Genomic DNA, 18,105 nt, shown 5'->3' with positions numbered 1-18,105 from the left:
CCCGCGAACTATTTTTAGAAGCAGTTCACGGCTGGTTCGGTATAGAGAAATGTATGGAAAATTCAAAACGCGACTGGACGCTTTCTGGCACAGCTACATCCTTCCAATTTTTTTTAAAAAAAATCTTTTTTATAGTGCCGAAAGTTTCCAATTCATGAATTTTCCAGAAGCGATGTTTTATGAAAATTATTTGACATCGGATTTCCATACAAACACTGTTATTTCGAGCCTGTTGGCCTACTGGTCAAAATGGCGTCGAGAACCGTGATAAAGCCTACAGAAAAACGTTATTTAGAACACCCTAGAGCGCTTAGCTGATCGTGTGCCTTGGGCTTTTTGCAAGATTCGGTCCACCAGATAACTCTTGCTGCCTACATTTTGCTGATCCTCCAAATAAGCGATTCTCTTTTCCATTAAGTTCAGAACAGTCTCAGGCTTCAGCCCAGCAAATAGTGGGTTCTGCTTAATTTCTTGCCACGCTTTATCCACTCGAGTCGCAATAATGTACTTGCAACGTCTAACCGTCTTCTCGTCTAATGAGTACGCCTGGCTGTATACTATTACTGCAAGAGCCTCGCCTCCACTCATCCCTTCCTTGCACCAATCACTTACAAAATTCTGGCATTCTGCCATCAGCCGCTCGATTTGGTACTCATTTGCTAGCTTAAATAAGGAGAACCAGTTCTCCCTCGAAAGAATGAAATCCTTATCTGGATATATGAAATCGAGGAGCTGCTCAATATCGCTTGCCTTCTTCCCCGGGAGCTCTATTTCAGGAGCAGACTTCTCTTTGAAGTTAGACGTAAACATGACCATCCTCTCGAAGACCGGTGACGCCACTGTTAACAGCGTTCGGTGAACATGGAACTTCCTGTCTTCGACAGAGAGAACAAGATCGCTGCTTTTCCAAGGCTGAGAGTATGGCTTCTGATTGCTTGCTTTCAATAGATTTGAACCTCTCAAAGAACTCATGGTAATCATGGCGGATGGGAGGGCGGATTGCAGCAAAGAGAATTTTCTGAACCCACTCGGTTACTTCATATGGTGGAAAAACCACTGCGCATGCTCGCTGAAAATAGTGCCCGTTACAATTTCAAAATGGTGGACGACGAATCAAATTTTTCCACGTAACTCCCACGTAACTGGGGACCAGTTTCTGACTGCTCGCACACGTATGCGTTGTCATCACTAATTGAACAGTCAGTTCATATATGTATGTAATGTTTCCCCCAGTTGCGGATCCCAGGCCGCGTCTCGGAATTTTCGATTGTTTGTAGAAACACATTCCCCGCAGTTGTTGACATATTTTTCTCTTGGCATTTCCACGGGGATACAATAATTCTCAAATAGCCCTTTCCTCTTCATTGTATCTCTATAAAAAGGAAGAAACTACTGTTCCTTTCGAATTATTGGATTCTGCAATATATTTGTATCTCTCAAAAAAAAAAACGAGCGTTGCTTTTTCATCGTTTTTGCCTGGGTCATTGTAACATGTACCTCAAACTTAAACTAAATTTTTCTTCGACTTAAAACGCCAACCCATCCGTAAATAAGGGTCTGAATAGGCCTTATCACGGTTTTCGACGCCATTTTGACAAGTAGGCGAATAGGCTTGAAATAACAGTGTTTGTATGGAAATCCGATGTCAAATAATTTCCATAAAACATCTCTTCTGAAAAATTCATGAATTGGAAACTTTTGGTACTAGGAAAAGGATTTTAAGAAAAAGATTGGAGGGATGTAGCTATGACAGAAAGCGTCCAGTCGTGTTTTGAACTTTCCATACATTTGTCTGTATAGCGAACCAGCCGTGAACTGCTACTAAAAATAGTTCGCGGGAAAAAATACAGGGAAATGTATGGAAAGTTCAAAACACGACTGGACGTTTTCTTGGACAGCTACATCTCTCCAATTTTGTGGACAATTTTTTTCCTAAAATTGTTTTCCTAGTGCCAAAAGTTTCCAATTCATGAATTTTTATTTGACATCGGATTTCCATACAAACACTGTTATTTCAAGCCTGCCTGTTTGCCTATTCGTCAAAGTGGCGTCGAAAACCGTGATCATAAGGCCTATGGGGGCACCTCGATAACACTAGAAACTTAAAATTTGTTGGCTCTGTAACATGAAACAGTCAGATATTAGGCATTTTAACACTAACAGAAAAAATTCACTGGAACAGTAAATTTTAGCCAGAAAGAAACAAAAACGGCTCCAAAAAGGCCAAAATTATTTTGTTTGGTATACCAAGAAATTTTAAGCCATTTTCCGACGATTCCCGATCAGCTCAGAAGATTTCCGAAGACAACCGAAGATTCCCAAAGACTGCCGAAGATTTCCGAGGAGAAATCCGAAAATAATAATAATAATAATAATAATAATAGTGATAATTATTATTATTATTATTATTATTATTATTATTATTATTATTATTAACAGTAGTAGTAGTAGTAATAGTAGTAGTAGTAGTAGTAGTAGTAGTAGTAGTAGTAGTAGTAGTAGTAGTAGTAGTAGTAGTAGTAGTAGTAGTAGTAGTAGTAAGTAGTAGAAGTAGCAATCAATGTAGCAATATATTCCTTTTTGCAGTTTTGATCTACGGTAAGTTCTGTCCCCGCCGTCTCTGTGATCTCCATCGACCTTTACATTTATTTCATATTCCTTAAAGCAGATCTGTCGTACTGCAAGTTCTGTCCCCACTGTATCCGCTATCCCCATTATACTTGAGATCTTTTGACTACTGAGTTCTGACTGGAAATCCAATTATTTCTTAAGTGTGACGGATACAGCGGAAACAGCGGGCCAGTACTTGGAGCTTGTTTAACTAGCTCTGCTAAATTGGATGCCCCTGGATAAATATTGAATTAAATAAATAAATAAATTCCGTTTTTCTGTATTTCATTAATCGTGAGTTCTTTCCTTTTTGTGTTTCTGATATGTGTCTTACTTAAATAGACCTGATCTGCCCAATTTCATAACTTAAACGGGTACACGGACATACCGGAGACAGCCCTCAATTTTGTATCATGGAACAAGATCGCTTTGGGTTAACCCTTTTTTTACTGATAAAAATTTTAAGGACGACATCTCTTAATACTTTTATAGGAACAAGTGGGCCTTTTCATAGCTGTTCCTTTTAAGAGGAACGCTTTTGATCATAAACCATCTAGTTTAAGCCGGTTGTTTCGTATAAAAAAGGGAAAATGTAATTTTTTGCATTGCCCTTCATAACACTACATGGAGACATAGTTGTGGAAAGATTTGCGCGATGGTTCAAATTATTTTCGAGTTTTTGAAATCGGGAACTGAAATTTTGGAAAACGATCATCATCATCATCATCATCATCATCATCATCATCATCATCATCATTATCATCAATATCATCATCATCACCCTCATCATCATTATTAAGTGCGGTTACACTGGACCTCTTCCCCAAAGCTCCCCTTAGGAAAATAGCTTGGGTTGGGTTCACTCTGGGTTTTGATCGATTTCATGCTTGCGGTTACACGTTGAAAAATTGCACTAGGGGAACGATAAACCTTTACCCTATTTGACGAGAAACACTGATAAACGTAATATGAATGAAACGAATCGGGAAATGTTTTCGGTAATTCTGCTGCTTTTATTACAACCTCCACCTCAAACAGGTTCCAGAGCTTGTAGTTTTTCGTTTTATATTTAAGAACACACCGACTCGTTGTTCGCCATCGTGGACGAACTTGGGTATTTACGCGACCACAAAATTGGTTTCAGCGAACCGTGAACGATAGGGTTCTGGACCACTGGTGGAAAGAGTGAGCCATGTTTTGATTGTTGTCGAGCTTGAAATGCAGTGGTGGGTACGATTTGACCTTACGATGGACACAGCACGTAAGCAACACGTGACCTTTAGTGTTTGGTACATTTCACTTTCTCATGATTGGTTGAGCCGCTTTGGGTTCTTATTAACCCATAGAAGTTACCTCGGGAACTGCCATGGGAAATTCTTTTGTTCTTTTTGACGTATCCATGGAAATTTCCCGAAGGCAATTTCACTCTGGGAAAATCGGTTGCACACAAAAAGTTGCTTCCCCGTGGGCAACAGCCATTTACCCAAGGGTAAATGGCTAGTGTAACCGCACCTATTACAATCATTATCATAATCATCATACCACCATTATATTCAATGCAGAGCAACTGCTCACTGAATTCGGACGGAAAAATATAGACCCTAAAGTCCTGATCTTGCATGACAGCATTCAGTTTGAATGTAATTCCATATAGTAACAGTTCCTCATCACCATGTCAACGTATGAACGACTTTGTTCGTGGCGGTGCCATGCGTCAGCATTCATAAAACCAATTATTAATCAACCTCGTTCAAAGGGTCTCCAGAAAACGGGAGACCCTGGGAACGAGTTTGAACGCTAATGTGTAAGAACAATCTTGGACTGACGTAGGGCAAGAGGAAAGTGCCTAACACAGATCTTGCTTGAAACTTGGGAAGGTCCAGGCATACAGGTCTAGCGTTTACATATGATACGTCCAACACACGTTTAGAACTTGACGCAACATACGTGTATCGCATCCATCCAAGGATTAATAAACTAACAGCAACAGAGAAAAGGTTTCCTCTTGACATCGACATGGTGACACACAAATGAACGTCATCAACAGACACAAATGCCAGAACCCTTTTGACAATATAATAAACAGCACCACAGGAAAGCGCTGCTCAAAAGCATTCGGATTTCCTTTACAATACAACAAGGCCCAGTTGTTTAAAGCCCGATTATGCAAATCCTGGGTTAACGTGAAGTTTAATTCGATTTTAATTACTAATCAAGAAGCATTTTTCCAAGAGATTTTCCCTCTTCGGTTTTGATTTAGGCTTTTTCTTAACCTTTAGCTTAAAAGCAGGTGTTAAAAACATGTCTTTTAACGAGTAAGATGAAAACCTCGATTAACTTTTAATCGGGGATTAGCGTTAATTAGCCTCCCCTGCAGTCGTTTTTAGGGGACTCGTATTACCTCCTCCCCGGGAGGAGGTAATACGAGTACCCTAAAAACGACTGCGTGGGAGGCTAAGCGTTAATCGGCTTCCGAACAATCAAGGCTAGATTCGGTTAGAGCAACCAGTTACATGACTAGAGATGTGACTTAGAGGGCAACGTAGTTATATAACTCGGCAATAGAATATTCTTGAGAGAAAATACTCAAATACAATAGGAAATCTACCTTGTAAGAAGACTTGAGAGCTGATTACTGCAGCAACAGCTTTAAGACAGGCCATGCCACTTCGATGTTTGCACGTGTTTATAAATTGCGCGGTTTATCTAATTCCCTGTTGTTCTGGCAGTGATGAACGTCGAAGGTAGGGTTTTTGACGATGCCCAGCGACGAAAACATTTAGTTTTATGAACTCGTTTGCCCGAAATTACTGTAGAAATGCAATGTCATGATACGTAACCGCCGGAGGCAAACACTTCTATTCACGCAATTTATTCTAAACTCTTTTCACTTTGTCGGCTGCCCGGGAGGGCTGAACATTGTAGCTTAACAGTGTTACTGACGAGGCGAAGAAGGTTTAAACTGAAACATGCAAACAAAGTCAACTTACAAAATGTACCAACTATAAGGTAAATAAACCCATAAAACCGATCGAAAATACGGCACACTTACATTGTTGTGGCGCGTTTAGACGAAACTTCCAGAGGAAATTGCTAGCAGACTGCAGTAACTGCAGATAGCTACGCGAAGCGCGTCTTGTTGAAAGTTCAACGTAAAATGAACAGAAAATGTCATTTCAACAAAGTGTCACTTGCAAAATGCAAATTATTAACCTAAATTCCCGCGCAAAAACAGGCCTAGGGGAATACTAATTGAGGCCATTATAACAATCGGGTGTTAGATCCAACATGATAAGTTTAACTCTCGTTTGCAGTTCACTTGCTCGTGTGAAAGCTGAGAGAAAAAACAGCATAAATTAAAATTGGTGTAAGGAGTTATTAGCAATTCAAATGAATTTTGAATTCCCTCGATCTGAATTCGAATATAAAAATTCATTTTCTTCAGCTCCAACGAATACCTTGCCATTGTAACGGGCCAAAATACTGTGGTAATACGGAGTGATAATTCATCATTAATTACAATGTAAATTTTTCAAACTGTTTACTTTCCTGTAACCATATGAAAGACAAAAACACTAAATTCTGCGATTTTTTAAAATGGACAAAATTATTTTACTATTAGAGCACTGATAATACGTCTTTCCTTGATTTTAAAATTTTCACCTGTTTCTAACTATTTGAAGTGAAAAAATATTCTAAAACGCCTATAAACGTACTGTAAAAGTGGTCATGGCCAGTGGTAAAGGCGGATTTATCCTTCAACAGCACTGTATGTCAGTAGGATCCAATGGGCCATCTTCTCCTACCGTATAAGTTACTCTTGACATGATTTCAAGTTGACGCAACAAGCTAACAGCGACGCATATTTCCCATTTTTTGGACACACTGGGCCAGTTATTTAAACAGTCTAACTTAGGCCGCGGCCTAAGACAATCAGTGGGCCTCCAAATCTGTTTATAAGTGGTTTATTTTACGTAGATAAATAGTTTTCTAGTCTGGGATGCAAGCCTTCTCGTTACCGTCGGCAGTAGACAATGTTTAGATATGATTGTTGGCAAAATTGAAAATGACTTAGAACGCGGTTTTGTTAAACACCGCCTAAACTGTCTTTTAATAACTGACCCATTAATCTTCTGATCCCTTATCCCAAAGGAGATCACTGATCACACAAATTTAAGGACCAACTGGGGCTAGATTCACGAAGATGGGTGATCCCAAGTATCGTTTCTTTATAATAGCCCATTGTTATGCCTACATTGGAAATTGTCAAGAAACAGCTGTTGGTCATTAGGGGAGACCCTGGAGAATTAAAAAAATTAAATCTTTTGATTGGCTGCCGCATGACAGCTTGCATTGGTCTGCCGCAGAAATCCTGCCATAATAAAATTCCAGTACCCCAGAGTCTCTCCTGGCGACCAACTACTGGCCAAAGAGCCTGAGAACTCTGGGTATGAGATTGCCCCCTCGGGTGTGCCCACCACTTGACCCTGGGGCTTACATTGACAAGCACATAATAAATCAATCAAATTTATTAAGACATGTAACATAAGTGAGCCTGAAGAGGCTCCTTACAAAAATGTACGTGTATCTACAAAATTAATAATTCTACAGCAAAAATGAACCAATAAAATCTAACACCTAAAAAGTCTGCAACAATAACAAATTATAAATCTACAGCTAAACTAGGTAGAAGGCCTGTGATAAAGATCTAATCAATACATTAAATTCCCTTCATAAATTACCTACTGGCTGAAGGGGCCGTGCATGCTGAATGGAAAAACTTTTTTTACAACACCCTGGAGCGCTTAGCTGATCGTGTGCCTTTTCTGTACATTCGGTCCACCAGATAACTCTCGCTGCCTACATTTTGCTGATCCTCAAAATAAGCAATTCTCTTTTCCATCAAGCACTGAACAGTCTCAGGCTTCAGCCGGGCAAATAGTCGGTTCTGCTTAATTTCTTGCCACGCTTTATCCACTCGAGTCGCAATAATGTTCTTGCAACGTGTAACAATCTTCTCGTCCAATGGGTACACCTGGCTGAATATTATTAGTGTAATAGCCCCTTCTCCACTCATCCCTTCCTTGCACCAATCACTTACAAAATTCTGGCATTCTCCCATCAGCCGCTCGATTTGGTACTCATTTGCTAGCTTTAATAAGGGGAAGCAGTTCGCCCTCGAAAGAATGAAATCCTTATCTGGATATATGAAATCGAGGAGCTGTTCGATATCGCCTGCCTTCTTCGCCGGGAGCTCTATTTCAAGAGCAGACTTCTCTTTGAAATTAGACGTAAACATCGTCTCGAAGACCTGTGACGCCACTGTTAACAGCGTTCGGTGAACATGGAATTTCCTGCCTTCGACAGAGAGAACAAGATCGCTACTTTTCCAAGGCTGAGAGTATGGCTTCTGATCGCTTGCTTCCAATAGATTTGAACCTCTCAAAGAACTCATGGTAATCATAGAGGATGGGCTAGCGGATTGCGGCACAGGGCGCAGAGGAGCCAAATTTGTTGTAAACGAGCGGCTAAATTCCCCGACGCAAACCGATTTTGGGATCTTATTACGCAAACAGACGCGTAAACAGACGCGTAATAAGATCCCATGACGCTTTGTTAGATCACGTTCTTGTATTCAAATCCGGTTTAAGCCGGAGAATTTAGCCGCTCATTTACAACAAATTTGACTCCTCTGCGCCCTGTGCCCATTTGTGGACATATTTTTCTCTCGGCATTTCCATGGGGATACAATAATTCTCAAATAGCCCTTTCTACCTTTCCTCATCATTGTGTCTGTATTTAAAGGAAGAAACCGACTGTTCCTTTCGAATTATTGGATTCTGCAATATATCTGTACCTCTAAAAAAAAAACTAGCGTTGCTTTTTCATCGTTTTTGCCTGAGTCATAGTAAAATGTACCTCAAACTTAAACTAAATTTTTCTTGGACTTTAAAGTTTTAAAAAACGCACAACGCATCCGTAAATGAGGGTTAGGTAAGTTAGATTTTAGGCATTTTAACACTAAAAAAAATTCAGAAAGAAACAAAAACGGCTCCCAAAAGGCTAAAATTATTTTGTTTGGTATACCAAGAAGTTTTCAGCCATTTTCCGACGATTCCCGATCATTTCGGAAGATTTCCGAAGATTACCGAAGATTACCGAAGATGTCCGAAGACTACTGAAGATGTCCGAGGAGAAATCCGAAAATTTCGACTATATTTTGTTGTTATGTTCACATGTGAAAGATATATTTTTAAGTGTAAAGATACGATTTTTTTTCAGTGAGAGAAATCCTTGTAATTCACTCAAATTTGTATAATAACAGAATATTATTTATCATTAAAATAGGATACAATGCCCAACAAAAATGACAGATTAATGTCATTCCTTCCTTGTCAAAAGCTCATGGATATGTGCCATACCTGATCGCCCAGATGTTCCTACAAATCAAGGCGAAAATGAGCGCAGATGGCACGACCAGATCTGCTGACCGTTATGTCAGATGGCCGATGGGCTCTTGGTATAAGATTAGTCCCCAGTACTCCCCAGGTTTCCCAGAATCATTTGCGCATGGGTCGAAAAAAGGGCCTACAATCGACACCCCTTTGAGCACAGGCTCAAAGTTCATGAACCGATTTTCGAAGAGCAGATAAGAATTTGCAATGCTAAAAAACTATGGGTTTTCACGAAACGCCCTCCAAACACTTAACAGTATTTTCTCCGGAAACAGTAAACATTAAAAAATTGGCATTCAAACACCATATTGGTTCGCTACGTTTTCTTTTTGGGTTTTGTTTTTGTTTGTTTGTTTTCCGAGCTTCTTGATCTGTATCTTAAATTTGCAATTTGCACTAAATTTTTGTATTTCAAGACTTCGAATCAAATTAGCTAATAACACTATACTAGATCCCACAAAACTTGAAGCAAATAATAAAATGTTTAAGGCCTTAGATTTTATTCGCATTTAAATAGTGAAATGACTAAATGCAGGGTCACTCAACGATTCATGGTTAAAGTCAATATCCTATTTTAGATCAGAATCGCTAAAAAAATCCATAACCTATACAGTTACTAGCGGCGCCAAAGGGGGGAGTAAGGAGACCCCCCACCCCACCCCTCGGAGTAAACAGCACTACAGGAAAATACTTTCAACTGAAGCAGTTTTCAGTTGAATGGTCACATCTTCATCACAGTAGGGTTTCATCCACAGTCAAAGTTAGAATCACCCTCCAGTGCATAATAAACAGTACCACAGAAAAGCTGTCCATTATAGCTTTTATTTCAATGATAACATTTGGTTTGCCCACAGACTCAAAAGCTTAAGCCACAGGTGTGACTCTAAGAGGGAAAGAATTAGATGCAATTGCCATCTGGACGCCTCTCCAAATTAAGCGATTTTGGCTCAGATTAACAGTTCGTTTAGTGCTCAGTTGTCCTGCGCAGATCATCCTCTGACTGAAGGGTTTCTCGTTGACTGAATACACCTGAATTTTTCTCGTCCATGACGCTGAAGAAGTGAAAAAATTGCACAACCATCATTGTAAAAACGACTTGAAGCGAGATTGCCTCTTGACACATCTTTGACGCGCGTCAAAACCTTTACTAAATGCATGCGCATCAGAGGATATATTGTACAAGTCTAGGTGTGCTACATTTCACAACACTTTTTTCTACCTTCGTCAACATCAAAGGTGCAATTAACTTGGTTTGTATCAAAGTTATTGCGTTTTTGATGCCTTGAGGAAGTGGCCTCACATCCCTATGATCGATTTACCACTTGCCAATGTTTTCTATGTAGTTACAAATTAAAGAGAAGGTACATCCTGTTATCAGATATCAGGCACAGGAACTTTGATTTTTAATATTTTTTCTCCGCCGGGACGAAGCGGGCGGCTTTCGGACGGGCTAGTTTATTGACACGGGAGTGTCTTAATATAAAAGGTGCAATTCACAAACGGCCATATTAACTTCCTTTATATTTAATCACAATACTGAATAGGATAATTTTGTTCTCGTGAATTTTTGTTTTTGGTGAAAGGCAGTTGGTCCCCGTTACTGTAAAAGCAATAAAAATGAACAACCAGGCTCTATTTGTTTAAAGAGCAGATAACTTTATCCAACGGATAAGTCGCTATCCAGCGGATAAAACGTATTGGTTAGAGTGCATTTTATCCCCTGAATAAGGATTTATCCAGTGGATAGAGTTATGACAATGATCCGCTCTATGAACAAACGGCGACAGAAAAGAAACAGAAAAAAGTACGAGAAATAAATGGTATCACTCATGTTTAGGCTAACTTAACCACTTTCTTTTCTATTCAAACTCCTCAATTTGCCCTGTGAGAACCTAATTATGAGAATTAACTTACTGTATATATTTGTTAAACACGGAATGGGGACAGGTGGAACGCCTGGCTTTCAATGGACTTAGTTTTTTTGCCGAGAACGTAAATATAACGGGCAGTGGACAATTAGCCAGCGTTGTGTATTTTCTTGTAAATTAAATTTCGCTTTTTCATTTCCAGAGTCCTTTGAAAGATACAACTATTAATAAAAGGCGATAAATTGTACAAAAACGGACCGACGTCGAATTATAAAACAGGAGAAATAGCAACGGAAATCGAAAATCAAAACGAGTCCAATAGACTTGCAGGTCTAAAAAAACGGGAGGATCAGTCCTTTTGTCTGTCTAAACTTCTTCATTGGAATATCCAAAATCCCTACTTAATTTTTTGTCTGTGGTAAAAGACCTCAAATATACAAACAGATCTTAGTTTTAAGGGATACTATATACATTTTCAGAAATACCGCTGGTTGTGTACTCATCAGACTGCAGGCACTGATAACGGCTCCGGTCTTATTGTTTGCGTAAGCCAAACTTAAGTAGCATATAAGCGATATTTCACAGTAACTCCTAACGCAAGCGACGCGCTGAGTCGTTCAGAAGACTAGTTCATTGATTCCCTGGCAGGTAGGAAGTGGAGACACCATTAAAGGTAAGAAAACTGTTTTATTTTTTCTTTCCTTTTCGGTGCGTCTGTTTTTCGATAAAAATTACAATAAAAATTAAAATAAATTTTCGATAAAAATTACCCTCGTTCGACTAAATCACCCTTCGCCCATACTTTGGCAAGCTGAAAAGTAAAGCATAATTTTTGTGCGGTCGGATCATTGAAAACTGAACATGAAGTGTGATGATTTCGTAGAGCTGTAGTTAAACATACAAGAGCTACTAGCCAAAGGCGCTTATGGCAAACGATAGCAAATTTGGTAAGAAAAATGGCCAAACTTGGCCACGCTTGGCTATTTTTAGAAAGGGTATATTGCGTCCATTGCCAACATGACGGTGCAACCACGATCGAGAATGGAAATAAACTTCACTTGCGTTTTGAAAGAAAACGTGACGCAAACAACACCACGTATAAGCGTTGAAGTACGACTCAAGAGCTTTCATTTGACTGGCCGGATGATATGGCCGGATTTCATCTTTAGGCAAAATTGAAATATACGTTTGCGCGAACTCGTTACTTAAAACCATGTTTGGTACTAGTTTGCTAGTGGGAGTAAACTAACAGACCTGATTACGCTTTATAAACGAAATAACAAAGCGTTTTTCGTGTCTCCATAGAGTTCTTCAATTGGGTGTCACGATTGTCAAAGCCAAGTCTCAAAGCTAAAAATTTGAGAAGCTGAAAGCTGTGGAAACACGAGTCTCACAGCTGTTTTTTTAAGTTCTTTGTAAACAGGTCACGGAGATTTTCCTTAATTCATCGGCTGTTTCCCTACCACACCATACTGTCACAAGACTTGGTGAATCCCAGCCTAGTAGGTTATTTTTTTCTCCTTCCTGGGTCCTGGTAGATTCTTAAAAAAATATATGGTCAATTTTATTCCTGCCTAGTACAGAATTTAATCTCCCTGGTGAGGTTTTGCCGCCCACGGTAAAATCCCCCACACCCGCAAAGTTCCGTAATGCGTGTAAATACGGCTTGGGTGGGCAATGTCAACGACAAGAATTTGTTGAAAAACTCCTATATCTGACCTAATTAAACTGGCCTCATTTTTTAACATAAAACGGACTGAATTTAATTTCGACAAACTCCTTTTGCCTTCGTCAGAGTAAATTGTAAAGTTTCAATAAAACATTAAAAAAAAACTAATCAGAACCGTTTTTGCCCCTTAGGGATGTCAGATATCGTTTGAAAAAAGGCATGTAAGCCCTAGAAAACGGCTGCCGTTCAATTCGCCATTTTTTTCATTAGGGTAGAATGTAAATACTCCAATAACATGCGTTTGTATAGACTTTTCACTCCACGCTTCAGGATTTCTACGTAATTGGGGTGTACATCGCGTGTCCAGTCGTCTCGGTGTCTTGTTTTGTTGGCTATAGTTCACTTTAGTTATCTCTGCCAAGCGGGAGTTCCATATCCTTTTCTATCATCAGTAAAGACAAAATCGATTCTATTTGGTCAGATATAGAGGTTTTTCAACAAAATTGTAAGTATCCCTTTCTTCTGTTCTATCACATTGCAACTGAGTGTTACCTGAAATGGCATCGTGATTTGGAGCTGTGTAAAATAGGACTTTTTGGGAAGGTTAATAAAGAAACACGTGTAATCTGCATGTATGTTGAACGCCTCCCTCCCCCGAGCCAACCTGTAAAACACAGGAAATGGCATTTCCAGTGAGGAAACATACATCCAGACTTCCTAAACTCGGTAAGCCGTCAATGCACGAATTTTTTTTAAAGCGTAGCTTTAAAACGCGATAGGAAAGTTTACACATTAACAGTACAACAATTTTACCTCCATACCGTTTTTTAGGTCGGAAAAGGTATTTTGTCAGAGATCATGAGTTTTCCTTCCAGAAATTTTCTGCCTATGTTTTTTTTAAGCAACCAGTTTACCATAGAAAATTAGTTTCAGAGTTTCTTTCGTGTAAGAAATATATTATAGGAAATGTTGTTTGGTTACACTTCAGATAGCTGAGGGAACCCTTAAAAATGTTTCCGCTCATATTTCTTAGCATCTGTCTTTAAGACACCTGAACTTCTGTTCATTTTAAAATAATTCCTAGTCCTTGGAAACACAGAAAACTTTTCTATTTCTTTAACTTGATCTCATGAACAAAAGCAATGCAATCCTTTATTCAAAAACGATCACCTCTGCTTAAAATCGTTTGAAAACGTGACCTTTCGGCTTCCAACCTGAAACCATTAAAATCTGACTGGAAGCCAAAAACTTACTTTTTAAATTATTATAACCATAGATCGTTTTAAAATTAAATTTGTTTTAAAAACCTGATTAATCGTTCGTTATTAATTGTTGGAATCCTGTTTGATAATCAGTAGCATTTTGTCTAAAATCTACACCTGGTTTTAGACCCATCAAATATTACGATCTGAAAAAGCAATAGCAACATTGAAGTAATCTTTATATAGCCTTTTAAACGATTTGAGGGCTTGAAAAATATTATGAAACAAGAAAAAGGCAGTCAAAGCACTTTTAACTGATAATATTTCCCCTGGTTTTTGACGCTAGTTTCTTCTTTGTCTTACGTAATCGATGTAAAACGTAATTCTGCATTACGCAGCACACTCTTGCGTTCTAAACGCTGAATAACTATTTGTTTTAATACTGTGACACCAAAAAAGAAGTACGTGACTAAAAGGGGAAAAATGCCTTTTGTAATTTGAAAGAAAAGTGTTTCTATAATTCTGCTAAGTGGAAAAGCAATCGTGCGTTACACCGCGCTTGCTTCCTAAACGCTCAACTATTTAGTTTTCTTGGATAAGTAAACGTGGCGTAATTAAACAAGAAGCTTGTATAAGGAGAGAAGAAATATTTTTTTCCTTTATATCGATCATGCAATGATTGTTAAGAAATTGCTGGTTTTGTAAAATGAATATTGAAGTTTGTGGATGAAAAAATTTCATGTAGTTATATTAGATTTTTATACATTTAACTGAAATAACATTTGGCAAAGGGAATTTCGCCCGCGAGAGCAAACACCTTTCTTTAGCGTCTCTTGCGTCACCGCAAGAGGCGTCTGGTGACGCTGGTTAAAGCGGGGGACTCCACATTCAAATAAATCTGTTGATTGTTCTCAATAAGCTCTGTTTTTTCTTCCTAATTGTGCCTAATATAGTCCTTCCTGTGAATACAAAGGAAACTGATGACAGAACACAAAAGATTTAATTGCATCATTGAAAACGTATCCACTATATGGCTGATGAATGACGTGTATGTATGTATGGGCGGAGGACACGTCATTCCACAGGTCTACTTATACTGAAAACTAGCGCTACTGGTTCACATAATCTTAAGTCATAACGACAGAAAGTTTATAGTTTGTCTCTTCTTGTTTCAGCTAGTTATATTTAAAATGAATGTCAAGCTTCAAGGATTACTTCTAGCTCTGGTTCTCCTGGCAAGTATAGTAGGTCATAGCGAATGTTTCATGAGAGGCAGAATTGGAAAAAAACGGCAGGTGAGCTTATACCGAAACCCGGGGCGGAACTCCCCTATACAAGCTATTTGGGTATGTGCGTCGCCAAAGGGTATGGTTTTTGAGCCGTTTTTGGTCTGAATTGGGTATAGATAAATCAGGTCTGAAAATATGAAAATAGGTACGAATTTTAAAGGCCAGGTCTGAAAAAGGGTGCTGGAATATTACATATTTTGGTCTGAAATAGGGTCAGGGTTTGGGGAACGAAACCGCACACCCCCACAAAAAAAATTCAAGAAACGTTGCCATACCAATTTTGCAATTTCATGTGTGAATTATAAATTAACTGAAATCAGATTTCGCGCAAAAATTAAGGAGTTATTTGTCGCCCATGACATTAGATCGTCTACTACAGGAGCTGGTGGTTTTATTTTGTTGCGGTCCTTGCAAACACAGCTCCTGGTTTAGGAAAAAATCTGTTAGCTGCTTCCGATCGACGAGTACCAAAAACTTACCAAATTTGAAACTACCAGTGTCAAAATCTAATGAAGTCCATGGTAAAAACGAATAACAAGAAGACAAATTTTGAAACATCACGCCAATTTACGCTAGGAGTCCATTAACCAGAGAGTACAGCTGCCATAAATGTGCCACGGTGTTCCAAGCACAGATCTGTAGCTATTTTTAGATTGAATTTCCCGCGAATTCGGACATAAATAGGGACATAACAAACAGCTGCCATTTTTTCATACATCATATTATAATATGTAGATACAAGCACACTAGGATTGAAACTTGCATTTTCGCGGGAAAAAGTAATCTAAAATCTGTCTAAAATGTCTGTCTATTAAAAAATTAGACTATGTGAATGCGCATCGACATAAGCTTAGTATGGAAGTTGTATTATCCGAGGTTATGGTCTCCTGGTCAAGCACAGTAAAACAGCAACGACTTCTACTACATTATATTTGTCACAACCATTTTAACTACGATAAAAAACCTTAAGATTTTGTGTGTTTTTCCCTTTGTACCTTGTTGCAGATTTCTGATAGGAATAGAGACATGGCACGAGAAAGAACAAGAAATGTCCCAAATGCTCAAGAGGTACGTTAGGGGAAACTGATATATCCTTTTATTAAAAACTGGATCGTTGTATAATGCCATTCCATAGATTTGATTGGCTTAGCGGCCATGGTATATCAGCCATTATTAAAAACTGGATCATTGTGTAATGCAATTCGAGCGATTTGATTGGCTTAGCGGCCATAGTATATGAGTCATCATACCATGCCCGAGAAATAAATGTGAATGCGCATTGACGTAAGACCATTAAATTTGTCCATTAAATTAAAAAGACCATTAAATTGCCTTCTAATTGTTCTTGCAAAGCGAAATCCGCAAAATATAACAATATTTCTTGATTGTTTTTAATAAAACAATTATTCTACTCACGCTTGTTGGATATGAGATGATTATAGTCAACTCGGCGCTACGCGCCTCGTTGGCTATAATCATCTCATATCCAACAAGGGTGAGTAGAATAATTGTTAATTATACCATGCCCGAGAGATAGCGACCATTATACTGTCTTCTGGTTGTTCTTGCAAGGCGAAAGCAGCAAGATTTAGCAATATTTCTTAATTGTTTTTATTAAAACAATTATCCCACTCACGTTTGTTGGATATGGGATGATTATAGCTACGCTACGCGCCTCGTTGGCTATCTATCATCTCATATCCAACGGGTGCTCGTTGAGTAATTGTTGAGACTAAACGGCAAAATTAAGCTCGGTTCCTTTGATATGCGCTATAAGGCTTTGGAGCGACGCTGTAACGAAGCGAATCTTGGCCTGTGTATGTTTGTAATTTGTAGACGGAACTTTTGCGGAGTTTAATTAAGTTTTTCTGGTTCTTTGCACTGGCTGTCGTTGGCCTGCCATATAAGCTTTTCCACACTGATGTATGGATTTTTGATAGTTTGTTTCTATGGTTACAGGGCTCTGATGAAATGCGCCTCGAGAGGATGAACTCTGCAAGTTCGCAAAAAGACGATAAACGATGGATGTACTTCTGAATGATAAATGCTGTTAGCAGAATGACTTTCAAGAAGATAGCTTATATAACTTATTGAAATTAAAATTATTTCTCTGACCACAATCATTATTGAAGAAACTTAAAAGACGCAGTCAGTAACAACAAGATAAGTAACAAGAAAATGTAATTTTGTTTAAAAACTATCTAAAAAAGCTCAAAGTAACATTGACCTTTCAGAAAAGGTTTCCTGTTTTCTCTTCATAAGGACTAACGAAAAGATGTTTGAGCTATAAAAAATGAATTAAAAACAAGAAGACCCTGTTCTCTTTCAGTTAATATTGACTACTGAGCGGTCTGTGACACTGCAAGACTTCAGCCTCAGGTGTCTCTCTTAAATCAAACTTGGTGCACACGGTGTTGTGGGGCCATCAACCCCGCGCATGCGCCCTGTTCTTCTCTTGCCACGAAATGCATTGCACCTGGAGGCGAGGCGGGCCTCGCAATAAGTGTAGGCCATTTCAGATTTGCTTTGAACCAGGAGCCCATTACAAACCTCATTTTGAAAGCGAGGCTTAGTGCAAATTGGAATTATAATTAATTTTCATATGCGAACTAAAGTAGTTTTCACAGGCTTTAGAACTTAGCCTCGCTTTCATGACGAGGTTCACAGCAACTCGGAAATGAACATTTTCTTCAGCATCTACATGCCCTACCAAGAATCCTACTATCAGGGAAACCAGGGCAATGTGCATCTTTGCATATCGAAATAAAGTAGAATCGTGTGATCAAGGGAGTGACAAGAGAAAATAGTCTGGTTGAAATTTGCGTTAGTACAGCTGAAGGATTTTATAATCATCCTCTATTGCAACAGCAAAACGCTCTCCCTAAAAGTTTTCATCTTCAGTATCCTTCATCGTGTTGAAGAGACCAAGTTTAAAAAATGTGTAGAGATCATTTTGGCCGGCAATACCAGTTTTCTCGTTACTGTAAACCAACCGCACACAAGGAAAATATT

At 38.8% G+C, this 18,105-nt stretch overlaps 2 protein-coding genes and 1 long non-coding RNA gene across 6 annotated transcripts; 1 reads left to right on the top strand and 2 right to left on the bottom strand.

Moving 5' to 3' along the window:
- Positions 1 to 291: 291 nt before the first annotated feature.
- On the bottom strand, positions 292 to 972 carry LOC146452586 (kelch-like protein 7). Its single transcript, XM_085097742.1, has one exon. It carries the CDS (start codon positions 970 to 972, stop codon positions 292 to 294), a length of 681 nt encoding a protein of 226 aa, XP_084953868.1.
- A 6,424-nt stretch (positions 973 to 7,396) lies between these two features.
- On the bottom strand, positions 7,397 to 8,065 carry LOC146452585 (BTB and MATH domain-containing protein 36-like). Its single transcript, XM_085097741.1, has one exon. It carries the CDS (start codon positions 8,063 to 8,065, stop codon positions 7,397 to 7,399), a length of 669 nt encoding a protein of 222 aa, XP_084953867.1.
- Positions 8,066 to 11,468: 3,403 nt separating this feature from the next.
- On the top strand, positions 11,469 to 17,623 carry LOC146452584 (uncharacterized). 4 transcript variants are annotated; one of them, XR_014859703.1, is made up of 5 exons: positions 11,469 to 11,606; positions 12,343 to 12,435; positions 14,980 to 15,099; positions 16,099 to 16,161; positions 17,053 to 17,623. It is a non-coding gene; the product is annotated as an uncharacterized LOC146452584 (long non-coding RNA). The 4 variants fall into 4 exon arrangements; XR_014859704.1 differs by having other exon boundaries at positions 11,549 to 11,606; positions 12,239 to 12,435; XR_014859705.1 differs by lacking the exon at positions 12,343 to 12,435 and having other exon boundaries at positions 11,505 to 11,606.
- The last annotated feature ends 482 nt before the right edge of the window (positions 17,624 to 18,105 follow it).

The sequence above is a fragment of the Pavona decussata genome, unplaced genomic scaffold (assembly GCF_977016875.1).
Source record: "Pavona decussata unplaced genomic scaffold, jaPavDecu1.1 SCAFFOLD_366, whole genome shotgun sequence".
In the NCBI taxonomy this organism is placed as follows: Eukaryota; Metazoa; Cnidaria; class Anthozoa; order Scleractinia; family Agariciidae; genus Pavona; species Pavona decussata.
Note: the sequence above shows the minus strand (reverse complement) of the source record. Positions and strands in the feature narration are given on the sequence as shown.

Bases quoted from the DNA above. Each gene is read 5' to 3' on its own strand.
- LOC146452585 (XM_085097741.1), bottom strand. From the start codon at position 8,065: ATGAGTTCTTTGAGAGGTTCAAATCTATTGGAAGCAAGCGATCAGAAG.
- LOC146452586 (XM_085097742.1), bottom strand. From the start codon at position 972: ATGAGTTCTTTGAGAGGTTCAAATCTATTGAAAGCAAGCAATCAGAAG.